General features: G+C 41.2%; 1 protein-coding gene across 5 annotated transcripts; it reads right to left on the bottom strand.

The window, feature by feature from the left end:
• Positions 1-4,833: 4,833 nt before the first annotated feature.
• LOC103696303 (protein translation factor SUI1 homolog 2-like) lies at positions 4,834-8,673 on the bottom strand. 5 transcript variants are annotated; one of them, XM_017840415.2, is made up of 4 exons: positions 8,337-8,673; positions 5,553-5,655; positions 5,275-5,480; positions 4,834-5,161 (listed from the first exon to the last, which is right to left on the bottom strand). In XM_017840415.2, exons 2-4 carry the CDS (start codon positions 5,587-5,589, stop codon positions 4,949-4,951), a joined length of 456 nt encoding a protein of 151 aa, XP_017695904.1. In that variant the 5' UTR covers positions 5,590-5,655; positions 8,337-8,673; the 3' UTR covers positions 4,834-4,948. The 5 variants fall into 5 exon arrangements, 3 of the variants coding, with proteins under 3 accessions (XP_017695904.1, XP_008776100.1, XP_026656642.1); XM_008777878.3 differs by having other exon boundaries at positions 5,275-5,465; XM_026800841.2 differs by lacking the exon at positions 8,337-8,673 and adding an exon at positions 7,349-8,310.
• Between the last annotated feature and the right edge of the window lie 9,296 nt (positions 8,674-17,969).

Genomic DNA, 17,969 nt, shown 5'->3' with positions numbered 1-17,969 from the left:
CTAGGTCCTGGGCAACGGCTACCGGCTACGACAACGTCGACAAGCAACGACCAATGGGCATTTCCTCCCCGGCTCCCCCCTTCTCTGCCGCATGCCGCTGCCGGTGCTTTCTTTTTAATTGCTGAACCTTCTCCGGCTCTCGGCAGACTCGGCAGCTCGACAGCTTGGCTTGCAGAGCGCAAAAGAATGGTTTTAAGCCCCTGCTCCGGAGTCCTCTCCAGTCTCCAGGCTCCACCGCTCCATCTCTCCTCGTCGTCCTCGATCCTCCTCCGGCTGCAAGAAGGCAAGAACCCGGCGAGTCGCGAGTCGCGAGTGGCGAGCCGCCGGTCGGATCTCCTCTCCAGCTCTTGGACCGCCGGCCGGATCTCCTCTCCAGCTCTTGGACTGCCTCTGCTCCGGAGTCCGGATCTCCTCTCCAGCTCTTGGACCGCCTTTGCTCCGGAGTCCGGATCTCCTCTCCAGCTCTCCTCGCCGACGTCGCCGTCCTCGGCTCCTCCCGTCCTCCAACCTCCGAGCTCTTGGACCGCCAGCCGGATCTCCTCTAAGGCTCTGAGAGGAGTCCTCTCCAGCTCTCCTCGCCGTCCTCGGCTCCTCCGACCTCTGGGCTCCGCCGCTTCGGCCTCCTCGGCAGCTCAGCTCCGCTGAGTCCGCTCCAAAGTCCACCATCATCGGGGTCCTCCACCGCTCCACGGCTCCACTCCTCGGTTAGCATCCCACTTCCCAAGTTCCCAATTCCCAGTTCCCACTGATCCCAAGCAGTGAGCCAGGTGAGTTAGTTTATTAATTAATTTTTTGGTCTAATTAATTTTTATTTAGTCAAGTAAGAGACACTAGAATTGATTATTTTTTGGTCCAATTGTAGATTGGTTGTGACTTCGGCGGTTCGGCACTATTCGGCGTCTTCTCGCCGTCGAGTTCGGCACTATTCCGCCTCTTCTCGACACAAGTAAGTTCGGCACTACTTGTCGGGAACCGAGTTTGTTTTTCTTGACACAATCAAGTTTTATCATTTTTAACTTTTTTTTATATTTTGATTTGTTTGTGGTGTTTTTTAATTGCTTAGTCTGATAATATTATTTATAAATTAAAATGTCTAATAGAAAATATGGTTGTGGGTATGAAAAATTTTGCATCACAAAAAGCTAGACGGATTATTTTTAAATAAATTTTTAAAGTATTTTGCACTTATTAAAATTTTATTATTTTTATTATTTTTATTTTTAAAAAGGCCTCTCTTAGTAAGTTCGCCTTAGGCCCCCAAATGCATTGGGCCGCCCCTGAGAACACCTAACTGTGTAATACATACAGTTAAATCTTCTCTGCGCACAATTAAATCTTCTCTGCACATACTTAACTGTGTGATTTAGAGAACACTTAACTGTGTGCAAAGAAGATTTAATTATGTACAGAGAATACTTAACTGTGTGATGCACACAGTTAAGTGCTATCTGTACGCAGTTAAGTATTCTCTGGACACAATTAAGTCTGTGTGCAGGAAAGACTTAATTGTGTACAAAGAATACTTAACTGTCTTTTTTTTCTTTCCTTTTTCTTCTTTTTTTCTTTCTTCTTTTTCTTTCCTTCTCTTCTTTTTCTTTCCTTTTCTTCTTTTTCTTTCTTTTTTCTTCTTTTTCTTTCCTTTTTCTTCTTTTTTTCCTTTCCTTTTTCTTTTTTTTCTTTTCTTCTTTTTCTTTCCTTCTCTTCTTTTTCTTTCTTTTTTCTTCTTTTTCTTTTCTTTTTCTTCTTTTTTTTTGTGTCTTTCTTCCACTGTATCTATCAATATCAAGAAAAGAAAAGAAAAAAAGGAAGAAAAGGAAAGAAAAAGAATAAAAAGAAAAGAAAAAGAAAAGAAGGAAAGAAAAAGAAGAGAAGAAAAGAAAAAGAAAGAAAAGAAGAAAAAAGAAAAATAATGAGTGAGTGACAGTTAGGTTAGTAAGCTTATTATACAGGTAATATAGCATGGTTAACTTAACTGTGTGCAGAGAAACCATACCTATGTGCAGGAAACAGTAAACTGTGTGCACAGAACAGAAAACTATATTTCGGAGTTAATTAAGTATGTGCCATCGTTAATTAAGTGTGTTTCAAGTTTAATCAACTATGCGCTATGCTAAGGTAAAACTTGGCTCACAAGAACAATCTATATTATATGTCTACCACGTCACTGTAATTGATTCGAAACATTCTACAAAAATCAGATTGCTTAACTTAACTGTGCAAAGAAATCATACATGTGTGCACAGAACAAAAAAACTGTATTTCGAAATTAATTAAGTATGTACATTAGTTAATTAAGTGTGTGTTTCGAGCTTAATCGACTATGCTGTTGGGAACCCGCCCATGCCGCAGAAAATTTAAAAAAAATTCAGATGGCAGCGGAAGAGGTATGCGCAGGATCAATCGTTCATCATATGAACGTTGTTTAAAACCGTTCGTAGATAGATTAGAATTAAAACTTTTAAAACTATTATGAAGATTAGATCTTCACCTTGTGCGGGTAGATGATCACCGCAAACTGAATTTCGTGGTTTAGGAGGATGGTTCGCTTGAAGCCGTTCACGCGTCCGGCCTCTACAGGTATCCACACGAAGTAGAGATCCGATCAAAGCTTCCTTGTCTCCCCGGGGTGCTAGCTCCCTCGCAGAGACAACTTTGGATGGCTGATGTCCTCCCTTTGAATCAACCCTTGATTGTGCTTGGGAGGAGGAAGAAGAAGGATGAAGTTTGAAGAAGAATCAAAGCCCCTGCAGCCTACTTCCTTTTCCCTGCGTTGGAACCAAGGAGGAGGGAAGAAGATGGCCGCCAAGCTTTCTTTTCTTCTCACCTTGCTTGCGGCTGAAAAACAAGGGGAGAAAGGGTGGCCACGAATTGGAGAGGGAGAGGGCTTCAATTGAATGCCCTAGGGTGCCGCCCACTTCTCCTTTTAAAGGCATGAAGGGCTCCTACAAGTTAGGAGCCCTTTACTTATTTCCAAGAGGGGCGTCGGCCCCTCTTTTCTTTGCCGCACCAAGGAGGAAAAAGGGGAGGGGCGCAAGCCCCTCCCTCTTGGTTAGCCCTAATACTCCTCTAAGGAGGATTGGGATGCCCTAATGTGGCTAAGCCCTAATCTAATTAGGCTTAGTCCAAGGGTAAACTAATTTTGGGTCTAATCTAGGTAAGTCCTAATCCAATTAGAACTTAAATCAATTTTGACTCAATTGAACTCTTCAATCCTAATCCAATTAGGAGTCTTGTTAATTCATTAGATTAATAATTAATTAGGACTTAAGAAATCCTAATCAAATTAGGATTTATTCAATTTTAGTCCTAATCCAATTAGGACTCTAATTTGAATCCGAAGTCCTAATCCAATTAGGACTTCTAGGAATCCTATTCTAAGTAGGAATCCAAATTAAATTCAAAATCCTAATCTAATTAGGATTATAGGATCCTACTCCAAGAAGGAATCCCAGTCCTACTCCAAGTAGGACTCCCAGTCCTAATCCAATTAGGACTCCAGAAATCCTACTCCAAGTAGATTTCGTGTTTAAGTCCAATTAATTAATTCCTATTGTTCCTTCTTCAATTTATTATCAATCGAATTGATTACTCGTGATTCATAATCACTTTTCAACCATCGGATCGGTCAATACTTCTAGTGTGTGTGACCCTATAGGTTCTATTCTGACTGGTAATGAGATATATTGTGATCTCTATCACAATGTCATTGAAAACTCCTTTCAATGGGTCGGAACGATTCCAACTCTACTCATTAGGGTTTATCGATCATCGAGATAATCCTTGTGAGTCTCACCATCCACCAGTAACACCTAGCAGCATGTAGTGGCTATCCAGTAGAATGGAATGATGAACCTCTAGATGCAGTTATCATATGATACAGTCTTACTATCGTGGATCCCTACAGGACGGAGGTCATGGACAACTCGTCAAACTCCATCGTCCGTCATATGTCAAGATTTATTCGACTTAAGCTCGAGAGTGGAAAACTCTTTCTCCACTGTACAATATGCCCCGGCCGAGGTCTTACGAACTCAGTCTTATAAATCACATAGGATCTCTCCTTATCTATCAAGGTCGATAGATTCCTTATAGGTGCATACCCTACTCCTACAGTGAACCTACTGCAGCCAATCTACACTGCATAGACCCATATAGCTAGAGACCATGTATGTGTGCAGTCAAACTACAATAACCTCACTGTGAGCAGCCGAAGCATCACAGGTCAAAGGACCAGTCACACTACCGCAACATCAAGCAAGTCACTGACGAGTGGATAGACATCCAAGTGACTTCTTATCTTGGTCACGCTCAGTACCCTTGTTCTCTAACAAGCACCTGCACTATCACTTCAGTGTCCCTACACTATGGACTCGAATCTCGTCCATCCGTAAGGAAAGTGATGTGTGCACTGATCGGATCAATCACCGTCCTCGTGATGATCCATCGACCAAAAGCAATTCAGGAATTAATCACCAATGCCACATGCCTCAAATTCTCAACTCTTGAGAATATGCGTCATCATCTTATTAATTCCTTGGACGATTCATTGACACATAAGAACATGAATGAAAAGAATGCGCAACTTAATTAGGTCAAGTACAAATTTATGTTTCAGAATAAAATAATGCGTCAGCCAAATTGGCTTCTAGGGCATACTTCTAACATATGCGCCATGCTAGAGTAAGTCTTGGCTCACAAGAACAACCGATATTAAGTGTTTATCACGCCGTTGTAACTGATTCGAAACATTCTACCAAAATCAGATAGCTTAACATAACTGTGTGCATAAAAACTATATCTATGCGCAAGGAACGGTAAACTGTGCGCACAGAATAGAAAATTGTGCCATGTTAGATTAAGTGTTAAAACCAATCCCCGAAACTTTTCTTTCACCTCCAAATCTCATTTTTCACACAGGAATATGGTTCTTGGGCATTCAAGCAGGCCCTCAACATGATAAGGAAAAAGTAAAGGCCAACTTTTTAAGTACAATCTCCATATTGGTACTATAGGCTACAAGTTCATGCACAAGGGGCTCCTTTTTTTTTCTAATCTCACCAACACAGATCAACTCTAACCAAGAAACCTTAGTAGCAAGTTGTTGTACCTGAACAAGAAAAGTAGCAACATTCTTCCGCTGATCACCTTGAAGTTGAATAACCTATAAATGACGAGAAAAAATTCACAAGTTTATCCATTCACAAGCTCACGGATGCATATACAAGATAAATACTCACATATCATAGCAGTCGACTACATATAACAAAATAGTACCTGGCCCAGCTCAGGGTCCAGGACAACAGTACCATTGCAGCAGAACTCCTTCTTGAGATCCTTCAAAATCTTGTTATAGCTGAACTCTTTTTTCAATCCCTGCACAGTGGTCAGACTCTTCCTGCCATTCCACTGCTGTATGCGCACATGGACATACTCCTTTGCACCAGCACCAGAGTCCTCAGCATTTGCTTCAGCAAATGGATCCACACCCAAAAGATCAACAGCGTGTCACAGAAAGATCCACACTTATAATCAAGTGTCATCTGTTAAAATACCAAATGCAGCGGGGAGCTGGACGTCGAGACCAGACATGAACTCTTGACTGTTGCTAGTTGAAGAGAACAGACAAACAACGCTTTGCTTTCTTATCAGTTAGACCTGCAAAGGGATGGAGTGAATACTGTTAAACTTCAATCAGTGACTAAAAGTACAACTCTCATGAGAAAGCTTACAAAGCATTTTTTCCTTACAGAAATAACCAGATGCTATTCAAGTTCACTCTAAATCTACCATTTCCTCATACAACATGAAGTGCATCTGAATCAAGGGAAAAACATGGAAACAGTAAAACAAGAGGCTTCCTTAGTTCAGAGTTTGGTTGAATTCAATTTTAACTTACTCCTCATAAGAAGTTAATCACATGCATCTCTTTAATTTTAAAATTTTGTCCAAAACTCCAAACCAAATCAAACAGTTAGTTTTAGCCAGAACAGATCCAAAACTAGGGTTTGTTTCAAATCTCTAGCCAAAAACTAGTTAGCCAGTGTCATCTGTTTCTGCAATTTTTATCATTTCTTACTTTCTTTAGAACAATAATCGAAGTATCATGACTTAATGGTGTACCAGCCTGGCACTAGCACAATATATACCATGCCTAGCATTGAATGTTGCTAAAGCACTAACATAGTACATATCCTGCCATGCCATGCATGCAGTTGGAACCTAAATCCATGCATTACAAATCAGAAAGGAACTTCTTTAATGAAAAGTTGAAGTTTTCAAGTTTTACAAATATTTGGAAACATTGCAAGATTAGGTTCTATGAGAATTAGACTAAAAATATTTTTTTCTTGACATAGGTCTCACACATCCTACATTTTAACTTTCAAATATTGCTATCATGCATTATATTTCCGTCAAATATTACATGATGCCCTACCTCTTCGACAAATTTTTATGACACTTTTATATTAGATAACATAATGGCCTGAGTTGGTGACCACACAAAAAATTATCAAATGGCTCTAACATTGAGATCCTGTAATTTATTTTTCTAATACTTTTTGATTTTTCTAAACTACTAAAACTGTTGAATCCTGTAGTCATCTTGTCTTGCTGAAATTTAAATTTCGAATTCAATCCTTCGAATATCTTTTTTTGATGTACATGAAGCTAAGGATCTCAGACATATATCAAATTCACATCATGCATCGAAAACCAAATAAAATCCATGTTTTTTACTACAGATAATTGATTCTTATTTCTTGCAAAAGATGCTAACTTTAAGCCGATAATCATTCATATTCACTCATTAAATCCATCTAAGTCAAGCTAAAATACTAATCAAGTCATAACAAAAGCTCAAAGACTTTAAATCCGCATTAGCTATAAACTCAAAACACTGCACTACAAGTTAAACAATTTAGATTATTTATTCAAGCAGCCACTATCATCATATATTCCTTAATTTAAGGAGGATTATGAAAAGCTATTGTCAGCCAACAATTTGGTAGATCTACCATTTTTTTTGTCAGAAAGGTATCATCAACAAGGAAGCAGCAAGTGATGGATATTGTTCCAACAATTGCTAATATCACACAGAGAAATTCAGAGCTAAAATTTTCAACATACTAGGCATAATGTAAGACAATTATATACATATTCCCTTAAATTATAACATCAACTCCATTTTAAAGTAATACAATTTTATAAAAAATTCAAAGATCAAAACCATTCTTTTTAAACCCTTGCAAAATGTTCACACCAGTCATTCTTATTAAACCCTTTCACCATGTTTATAGCCACTTCAAACACTAAATAACTGAAAATGTATTAATCAAAATTCGGTCACCTCACAAATGAATCCGGCTGCTGATTTTGACTTCGTCGTGGAACAGTTCAATAGATATAAAAAATAAAAATAAATAAAATAGTACAAGGACATGACAAGTAGTTCCATCCACCAACTGCAAGCCCAAACAAATTCTGGTCCTCTACAACACTGAAGCTTAAAGCAATCTATTCAATGATCTGGTTGAAACAAACTAGACTCTACCAAATAAATTCAGAGATAAAATCAGATCCAGATCAGGCCCTAAACATCAAGATTCAAAGTGTCCTGAACCCACAGGATTGCAACTATCAAACTGCAGCAAAGACTGAAACAACTCCAAATTTTAGCATGTTGCACCTCAAGGTAGCTGAAAGCATATCATGAATTGCAGAGAAAAACAAAAGAATAGCAAAGAAAACCTCATCAAAATTCAAAGAAATTTCACTGAATCCACCATATAAATTTCAAACAACTGAAATTAAAGAGGACAAAGAATGATTAAAACATTGTCTTGTAATAAAATTACAAAAATAAAATAATAAAATAATATACCATATAAGTACAAGAAATTAACATGTCTCAAGACCATTTCTTCTATTAATCGTCTACTCCACCTAATTTGAGCCATCAATTATCCAACATTGAAACAGTAGCAGAAATATCAGATCCATAACGTCATGGCTAACCAAAAATACTACAAAAAAAAAATGGTTCGGGCAGTCGAAGAAGAACAAATCATAATGAATTCCGCTCCCTCAAAGATCAAAACAATGTATACCACAAAGAACCCTAATTCCTAATTAACTCTGCTGGAATCCCACCAAGAAACCATCCTAAAGAACTTTCCGCGCATCGAGAAGAACTAACAAACCAAAACAAAAGGAAATTTCAAAAATTAACCAAAACAAGCAAAATAATTGAGGAAAATAATCCACAGAACCCCGAATGAAGCACTAATTTGACCCTTTGAACATGACAAATCAAAGTAGAGACGAATCTTCGATACCTGGCTGGAGATTCGCTTCGAAAATCGCAAAAACTTTAAAAATCGGCGCACAAAGAACTCGAAAGACGAGAGAAGGATCGAAGGATTTGGCCCTCTCGAAAGTGGATGAGGCAAGAGATCAGAACCCATGCTTGAGATGCCGACCGAAAAGTCAGAACCTCGGAAGTGCCCCCATACAAATTTATATGCGGAAGCAATATCTACCGTCCAAGCTCATTAAGTCTAAGATCAAGAACATTTTTGAGGAGCGCATCCCAATTGTATGCTAATGGAAGTATATCCATATTGCGGAAAAACCATGGGTGAGTCGTTGGGTTGGGAATCGGTGTCTTCTCGAATGATCTGATCTATCCTTTTGGTTTATTATTCCCATTGACCGTACTGACGGTCAGGATCAATGATTTTCGGAGATCAAATATTATTAGTTGAGCGATAGACGGGGCCTAAGCGATCATTCAACTCCCTGTGTGCCCCAGTAAACCTTGATTGCCGCATCGTTCTGATGGAAATCGTTGCCGTACTCTGTTGCGACGGAAAAGTGCTGTGGGGCACTGGAGCTATTCTGCACCAAATAGAATAATTAAAAATTGTCAAAATCCTTCTATATTTAAGTCAGACAAAATTTTAAAAAAATAAAAAAATAAAAAAAATAAAAGTCTAACAATATAACATTCAAATTTCTCATCATACCCTCATGTCTGATATTTATAGAGAAGATGGCGTGAATCTGCACAATTAGAATTGCATGATTCATGGACGAACAATGAAACACTTTTCTTATCCGCTAATCGAGGTAGTTAAGATATTCATTTTTAGGTATGTTGCTATCAAGTGTTTTTTTTATCTGCTGATCTGATCTGTTATGACATTTCTTTTTGGATACGTTGAGATCACGCCAGGCTATAACGGATCATGCTGATTGTTCAGAGATTTAATTGGTTGTTGATTTTGCAGGACATGCACCATCATCCGGTTGGTGGATTGACCTGTCATACAATATTTTAGAAATGGTGAATTTGAACCATATCACTTTCGCCCCAACAAAAGAAATAGCTAATTACTTATTGATGTTGAGCCAATTGAGCTGAATTTGAGATACTAGATCAGACCTATATGCTTCTGCAAACTGCATTTAATGACTGGCATGATTTCCATGAAGATTCTATTTTTGAAGTGTCATGTATAAGGGCAGAATTTGACTGTCGTATTCATTCCTTTTCACAGTTCTGAAGAGGATCAATCCATAGGAGCCAGGAATCACCAAATGCCGATATTACACATGGCGGATGATGGACAGATGATCGAATGGGCGATGAGATCATCGTCGTCCAAAGCTCTATATAAGGGGTGGAAGTCTGAGTTAGTTCCCCCATTTAGCGAGTGCTTTTCTGTCTCGGTTGGGGTTTGCCATTTGGTGGAAGCTTTGGCTCTGTTTTCCTTCCTTTCTTCGGCATCCTTCCATAGGTCACTCTTTCTGGTGAACCTCCGTATGTTGGCTTCTTTTTTGTCTTCTTCATCACTTTTGATTATCGTGGCTGCTTCATTCAAGAGTGAACTCCCCATAGGTCGGTCAACTTGGGCGGCTTTGTCCCAGCAATCTGACAGCTCCGGCAGCTTCGAGTCGAAGACCTTTGGTCCCGGTGAGCCCTACTCAGCCTCAGGGTAAGAGTTTCTCCTTTTTCTTGATGCTTCAAGTTGTTACTAACTTTTTTAACTTGATTTTTATCTCTGTAGATATAGTAGGCAAATCCTTAGTGAGGATGGCTACTATCCCCAAGCGCAAGGCGACGATCTAGAGCAACTCGTCGGTGTTCCCTAAGAGGATGCACAAGTCACAAGACTTACCCCCTCGCCCGAGTCGGGGTGCACTTGCAATCACCCTGGCTTCTTAGGCCATCGAGCTCCATCTAGAGCCCCCCAAGCGGACCCCAAGGTGGAGATCCTGTCGACTCCTCAATCTGTTCCTCCTGAGGCACCGACACCTCTTCCACGCCCAGCTACTAAGAGGGAGGTCCACCAGCCTAGGTGGACTATGAAATCTTCTGCCTCGGCTCTAACAGGTCTGAAGGTGGCCCGGAAGCTAATTAGGGGGATCTTCCTCCCTGTCAACAAGAAAAGGCTAGAGGATGGGGATGCAAGGAGCTTTTTTCATAGGGATTTCTAAGCTACTATTGAGGTGAGCATCATCTCATATTCCGTTGATCTTTGGTTAAGCCATTTTATAGCTGAGAACTCATTTTTCATTAGAGCATTGTCCACACTGCGCTCATTCATGAGCAGTATCGCTAGCTCCAACAGCATGCCTAGGAGGTAGCGTAGGAGAGGGATAAGGTGAGGAAGAGAATGGATAAGCTAGAAGCCCAGCTAAAAGTCGTGAACGTAGAGCAGAAGGGATTGTGGACCCAGTGCGAAGCAGCACGGTTCTGGGCTGCCAAGGCTATGAAGGAGAAACAGGCAGCCAAGTAGCAAGCATCTTCTAGCAAGGACCAGGTTCTTCAAAATGTAGAGGCATACAAGGCCTCTTAGGATGCCTAGAAGGATCTTACTTCAGCCTACACCAACAACTACCTACATGGCTTCTACGATTGCCGACACCAGGTGATGAGGTGCTTCACCAAGTTCGACCTCAGCTACATTATCCCACTTGAAGAAGATGAGGACAAAGATGAGGAGCAAGAGGAAGATGAGACCGAGGCCACAGAATGGAAAGAGGGTACTGTTATGCAGGTGTAGCAAGGTAGAGACATCGTTGATCCCTTGCGCCTGCTGCCAACCTTCCTCAGGCAGCCAAGGTCCCCCACCAAGTTCCGAGCAATAGAGCTTGGTGGATGTCATGTTCTTTCACTTCTTGGCACCATTACTAAGGCATAGTGTGAGACGGAGGATGGCTTCCTAAGCCTAGTGACCTTATGGGTATCATCTATCCTCGGCAAGTTTGACCTTCTTCGTGGTCATCGACTCCATAGGATCTAGCAGAGATGGATCTCTCCATGCTTGTGTTGCTTGGTTACTGAGCTGCTTCTGCCCTGTAATTTTTAATTATCAATGAAAATATTTTTTGTTTATATACCTTTTGTTTGTTTTCCATGATCGTGGCACTAAGTTTCATGGCTCATTTTTGTATGCCTAAGCTGGTTGAGATTTGATCAGACGGCCTTGGTAGCACGTCATTTATTTGGGCTAATATGTCTAAGGTCAAGGCAAGAGTTCCCTACGAGAAGTTGACGCCTGACCCACTATTCTCAGCATCGCTTTGCCGAGGTCGTAGACTTAGGTCCTTTGAGTGTAGACATGCAGGTCAAAGATCGGAGGTCGAACTTCTCTCGAGTCCTTGCTCAAACTTGATGAGGTCAAGGACTTATGAATAGATTCCAAGAGGCGTCTTGATAGTTAGCTAGGAACCTTGCCCCCTACTCATTGTCAGCTTTAGGTTGGTGGGTTGTGCCTACTCCAATATTGCTTTGTAGGTCAGCTTCCGATCTTGGTGTCTTATTACTCTACCTGAAGAGGCAAGTTATCCAGCGCTCCTAATCTTGATTGTTTAGTCGGAGCTTTGTTTGTCATCCTGCACCTGGTTCCTCTTTTTTGAAAAGGTAGGTTAATTATTTGGCCTTCTGGATCTTCGGTCATTTGTTTAGGATTTGGCTCTTTATCTCGGTGCCTCGTTCCCCTTTTCTAAAAAGGTGGGTTGTTTGGCCCTTTGGATCTTCGATTATTTGTTCGAAGCTCGTCTCTTTATCCTAGTGGCTGGTTTTTTTTTTTTTGGTCAAAATGTCTGGTTTCCCTTTCCTAAAAATGTGGGTCATTTGGTACTCCAGGTCTTCGATTATTTCTTCAGAGCTTGGCTTTTTATTCTAGTGCCTGATTCTCCTTTTTGGAAAAGGCGGATTGTTTGGCCCTCTAGGTCTTCAATCAATTGGATATTTTCATTAGCAAGTACCCGATTGATCAGGCCAGGCGTGCTTCCTCTGATCCAAGCCTAGTTTCAACTAGGTTTTTCATCAACTCTTGGACAGTAGTAGGCTAGGGGCCTCTTGGGAGGCTCATCTTAACCTATGGCACTCGAGTGTGGTGTCGTCGGTCGTTGTTGCAAGACTCGTTCCACATTTTGTCCGTGATCGAAAATTTGGCATTATTGCCATTCCCACGGGGATAATAGACTGGTGGTCTCTTGAGAAGCTTGTTCGACCTGCGACACTTAATTATGGCGCCATTAGTGGTCTTTAGGAGACGGCCATGGAGCACTGATAAGAGTCACATTTCCCCCACGAAGCCTCAATTGGCTCCTCCGGCAGCTCGAGACTGCCGAGAAGAGGCGCCAGAGCTTCTCCACCTTCGTCTCCGAGATGGGATGCGTGGCCCATCCCCCAAGCCTGGCCCGACCGCTCGCCACCTCCCTCCTTGCCGACGGACCCCAGCACCCCCCTGCAGCAGCATCGCCCACCGTCTTCCCTGGTTTAGGTTCCTTAGCCATGACCGTTCTCGCACGATTCTCAAAGCATTCGCCGGAACAAACTAGCTGTTAGAACCCCAGCAGCTAATCCCCACCCTGCGAGTTTGTTCGTCGTTATCCAAGTTCATCTAGCCAAGAGCATTACAAACCTCTTCAGTGCCGGTTGGGGTGGGGGCGTTTGTCTTCTTCCCTCTGATCTTAGCCCTAACTGATTGCCAATCATCAGATGTCTTCACCCGGTTTGACTCCTTCATATCACAGATGAATCGGGACGAGTTCGCAAACTTTGAGCTGCCATGCGGTGGCGACACCGAACCGGGTCGAAGGATTGGACCACCATGTTGTGCCGAACCGGGATGAGCCGCCGCCTTCCTCCTCCCCTCGTGAACTCGTGATCAACAGGAACCCTGGTAGCCACCATCCATGGCCCATACGGCCTCTTCCCCTTCTCCCAAGTCAGATTATCCTCCTCCCCATCGTTTCTTTGTGTCGAATCCTGCCGCCGAGGAAGCAAAGTAACGGAAGATTTTCATAGATCGAAACTTTGGTCTCCACCGCTCGAGCGCCGAGACCTGGCCTGCCACCACGTAAGGGCTGTGTAACATCACCCAATCCCGATCCTCAGTTAAAGCAAGTTGGAACAAATGATGGCCACCAGAGAGAGGAATGATCTTGAATTCCTTATTGATCTCCCATCTCATCTTCAGTTCTCGCTGAGTAAATTCCAACTACGAACCGATATTAGGAACTTCCCAACGAGAGACGTCACCCACCGTTCACCAACACCTTCATACTCTTCCTCCGAGAACTACTGCCGCAAGTGAGCAATCTCGTCTTCTGAAATAGTTTGGCTCTCCCACCTATACCGCCGCCTCCCTCGGGTTACATGCGCCCAGTCTTCCCCGGCTCGCAGAGCTGCCACTGCTCTCCTTGGATGCCGCATCTTCCAAGGACGTCGATTCCTTCGCTGTCGAAGAGGATCCATGTGACCCTGCCTCATGAGAGGCCCTAGGAGTTAAGGAAACGTGACAGGCTCCATGGCACTGAAGCCAAAAGGACGCTCATTGCTTCTTGGCTGTCTTCTATGGGTGGATGATGAGGTTGATGCTTATTTCTTGCTCCAATTCAGATATCTAAACATAGTTCTCTCTTCTCTTATGCGCTATATACCTTGTCACAGCCTAATCGGTGTTTCGTTTTCATTTTTCTCGGTGCTGTAACTCAGATAAATCCCTCCGTTCTGCTATCTCTGATGTAAATCCGTGATTTTGAAATGAAGGATGGGTTGCTCTATTGCCTCCTTTACCATTTGGAGGGGGGGGGGGGCTTTCCCCATAGCCTGTTAGTATAGAAGAAGTGGTTCTGAATTATGACAGAACTAAAATCTAGATTAGATTTATTGGAACCAACATCAGATTTTGAGCTTCTGGAAGCCAAACTGCCAAAATAAATTATTGAATTCTGTTTTTGAGGTCACCTAATGGGTTTTCGGGGACCCTTCTGCTGTTTCTGGTTCATCTCAGGGACCTCGCTTCAGTTTTCCACAGGCTGAACTGCTAATTTTAGTAATTCTGATTCTCTGAACATTGTCAAGGCCTATCATCTTAGAATTTCAGGGACTGCAAAGTATTTTCAGTATGCAGCAGGACTTCTGTGTAACAGCATGATTAATTTGATAGCAAAAAATAATATTGTTTGTATTGTTCTACATTTTCGTTACGCAATAAAATTGTTGAACTATTTTTATCAATTATGCGATATATTTTTTATTGTAAATGTGGTAATGCTCTGTGGATGAATGGTGACAGACTTGCATAAAGATGAGTGGCATTATATGCATACGTAGAATATGAATGCATCTGTTAAATTTGCAATATTTTATATTGATGTTGAATTTTGAAATATTTTATTAGACTTGAAATGAAGGGATAAAGTTCTAAGACAACAAAAGGTAAAGGCAAAGCTATTGACGATAGTAAGGAGCAGAAGAGGTTAGAAAGAAAACAATCTAGGATAGTAAAAATCATGCCATTTTTTTAAGCATTGCAAGAAACTTGTAAGGGCAGGATACAGACCTGGTACCCATTTGACAAAGGATGGATGGAAATTGGTGGTGAAAAGGTTTAATGAAGAGGCTAAGAAAAACTATGATAAAATCCAATTGAAAAATCATTGGGTTAATGTGAAGGAGTGGCAAAGTTGGAAAGTTTTAGTGGATAAAGAAACCGGATTAGGTTAGGATTATAGAGAGCAAACTCGAAGAGAATTAAAATTAAGTCATATATATAAATATCTTTTGATTTATATATTTTGCTATATTGTTTATACTATTGGATATTTCTAATATCATGCAGAGAAATCCAAATTAAGCAAAATACAAGGAGAAAGGGCTTGGACATTGATTTGACTTGATGAATTGTACATGGACTAATAGCCAGCGGGAGGCGATCTTAGGCTCCGAGCTCTAGAGTCACACTTGGGATATCAAAAAATGCTATGACAAGGTTGGAGATAATGATAGGCATAAGCATACACCAAATTACAGAATGTGGCTTCCGACTCGATAATACAGGTACTTCATCAATGATCCCAACTTGAAAGAGAATAGGGGAGGCAAGAGGAACAGCTCCAAAAGGTAGCAAATGGGTATCAAAAGACTTTACTTTGAACAAGACAACAATCAACTAGTTGATGTTGTGGAGAGTTGTAGCACGGCCACCTCAATTAAACATGATCCTTTTAGTTGTAGCATTCTGGAGGTGTTAAACTTGGTTGGCACACTTTCAAGAGTTGAGTCTGCGAGCGATCTTTTTTGCTAAGAACTTGATTGTTTTTACGCCATGAATGTCAATAGAGATTTATTGCGTTATAGGATCCAACCGTCCAGCTTGTTTGGCTCAACATTTTATGATAAAAAGAATAACCATCCACCTACTAGCCCAACCCACTACAAGAAAAAGAGGCTTTGGAGATGCTTTTTAAGGCTTTTACCGAGCTTATAAGCATCGGTAATTTTCTTCCCAACGCTTTTCAAAGCGTCGGCTATGTCGGGGTGGAAAAAAATTGCTGACGCGTTTGAAAAGCGTCGCTAAAGGTTATTTTTAGCGACACTTTAAAGCGTCGTTATAAATTTTTTTTTTAAAAAAAATATATATAAAAATATTTTTTTATATATTTTCTCACCATCTATTGATGTCGATCCGGCCCGTGCCATCATCAAGGGTGAAGGAGATGTCAGCGACACTCTCCACCTTATTCAAGATCAGACCCAATAGCCTGGCCTGTAGTAGTCGCCTAACCAAAACCAAGAGCAAGAAAAGAAATTAGGATTGGGATCGGGGATTTCCAAGAAGAAGGGAGGGGAGGGTGGAGGAGGAGGGATTGTTAATGTTGGTGACTTCAGTGCTATTGACGGTAAGGATGGACTTGTCATCGCCGGCGTAGTAGGCTTCGGCGATCTGCTTCACGGTCAGCGGGACGGCGCCCTGAGCCCCGCGAATCTGAGATTGAGAGCACGATCGAGAACAAGGATTCAGAGGTCGAGACATCAAGATTGCGATCTCTACAGAGAGAGAGAGAGGCGATGGGTACCTTGTCGGGGGAGAAGGAGGAGGGATCGGGGGCCTGGGTGGCCTGAGAAGGCATGAAGCCGATGCCGAAGAAGAGGGAAGAAGCTCCATCGAACTGTCTATGAAGCATGGCCGCTCTCTCTCTCTCTCTCTCTCTTTCGCTTCTTAGAAGGGATCTGATCGAGAATCGAGAGGGGGTTAGAGATTTGTAAGGAGAGGCGGCTAGAGGGGTGAGGGATCGGAAGGTAGGGGGTTAGGGATTTGTAGATAGGAGGGGGGAGGGGGCGAGCGGCGGAGAGAGAAGGGGAGGGGGGCGGCTGGATGGGCTAGGGATCAGGAGGCAAGAGATTAGGAATTTGCAGCGAGGGGGGGGGAGGGGGGATAATGGCCTCCGACGACGCTTTCTAAAGCGTCGTTGGGAGGAAAAAAAGAAAAAAAAAAAGGAAAATGGCTTCGGTTGGGGAGTGGGGACTTTTTGGGCTTCCGCTGACGCTTAAAAGTGTCGGCTCAAGCTAGACTTTTACCCACAACGGCTTCTGACGATGCTTATAAGCATCGTTTTAGCCTTATAATTTTCGCGACGCTTATAAGCGTCGTCTTAGGCCAGACCTACTGACGCTTTCTAAAAGCGTCGGCAAATTTTGGCGCTTAGCAAAAATTACCGACGCTTTTACTTAGCGTCGATAGCCAAAAGTCGAAAAAGGTAGTTTTTCCTGCAGTGACCCCTTAGTTTTAGATTATTTTAACTTTTTAGTTTTGTAATGCAAATTTGACTATTTAAGACTTTGTTGGATTTGTTATTAGAATAAGTTTATTATATTTAATGTATGATAAATATTGTATTTTCAACATTTTTTATTTGGTTAGTTTTGAAAGTACTATTTTATGCATGGATGATTGGAGAATCTTTATATTCTTGAAAATAGGTTCTTATAATTTTATAGAATGTGGATATGGTAGTATATCATATTATGGCAGATGCATGGTTATTTTCATATTTTTATAAGCATCTCAATAATTATTGTTGTAAAATTTTATTTTTATATTCTTTAGGAAATATTGTTAATTGATCATGATTTGGGCTTACTTTTATTTAATGATAGTAAATATGGATGGAGATGAATAGGTTGATTCTTTTCAACTAGATGATGATATTGAAGCTGATAATAATGAAAGTGATATTGAGCTTGATGCACTTATACTAGCCGGTATAGTAGGATGTGTCGATTATATTCTCAAGTATATTTATAGGGAGCCATGTAGCGATTCTTCATATATTGAATATATGTAGGTTACAGATTTTTGCATGAACTTGTTAATAGATGCTATGAGCAATTGCGAATGGAGACACATATATTTCAAAACCTTTGCAATCTATTTATGGATAAGTATGGTTTCACAAGTATCAGAGAAATGAGTGTTGAGAAAACAATAGCTATTTTTTGCTGACCTTGGGCCATGGAGTTGGTAATAGATTTTTTCAAAAATGAATTTAACATTCCAATAAGACTATTAGCAGACAGTTTTATAGAATTCTTTGAGCATCAAAGAAATTTACATTTAGTATGATAAGGCCACCAATGGATTATAATGATACCATTTCTAAATATA

The sequence above is a fragment of the Phoenix dactylifera genome, unplaced genomic scaffold (genome assembly GCF_009389715.1).
Source record: "Phoenix dactylifera cultivar Barhee BC4 unplaced genomic scaffold, palm_55x_up_171113_PBpolish2nd_filt_p 000100F, whole genome shotgun sequence".
Classification (NCBI taxonomy): domain Eukaryota; kingdom Viridiplantae; phylum Streptophyta; class Magnoliopsida; order Arecales; family Arecaceae; genus Phoenix; species Phoenix dactylifera.
Note: the sequence above shows the minus strand (reverse complement) of the source record. Positions and strands in the feature narration are given on the sequence as shown.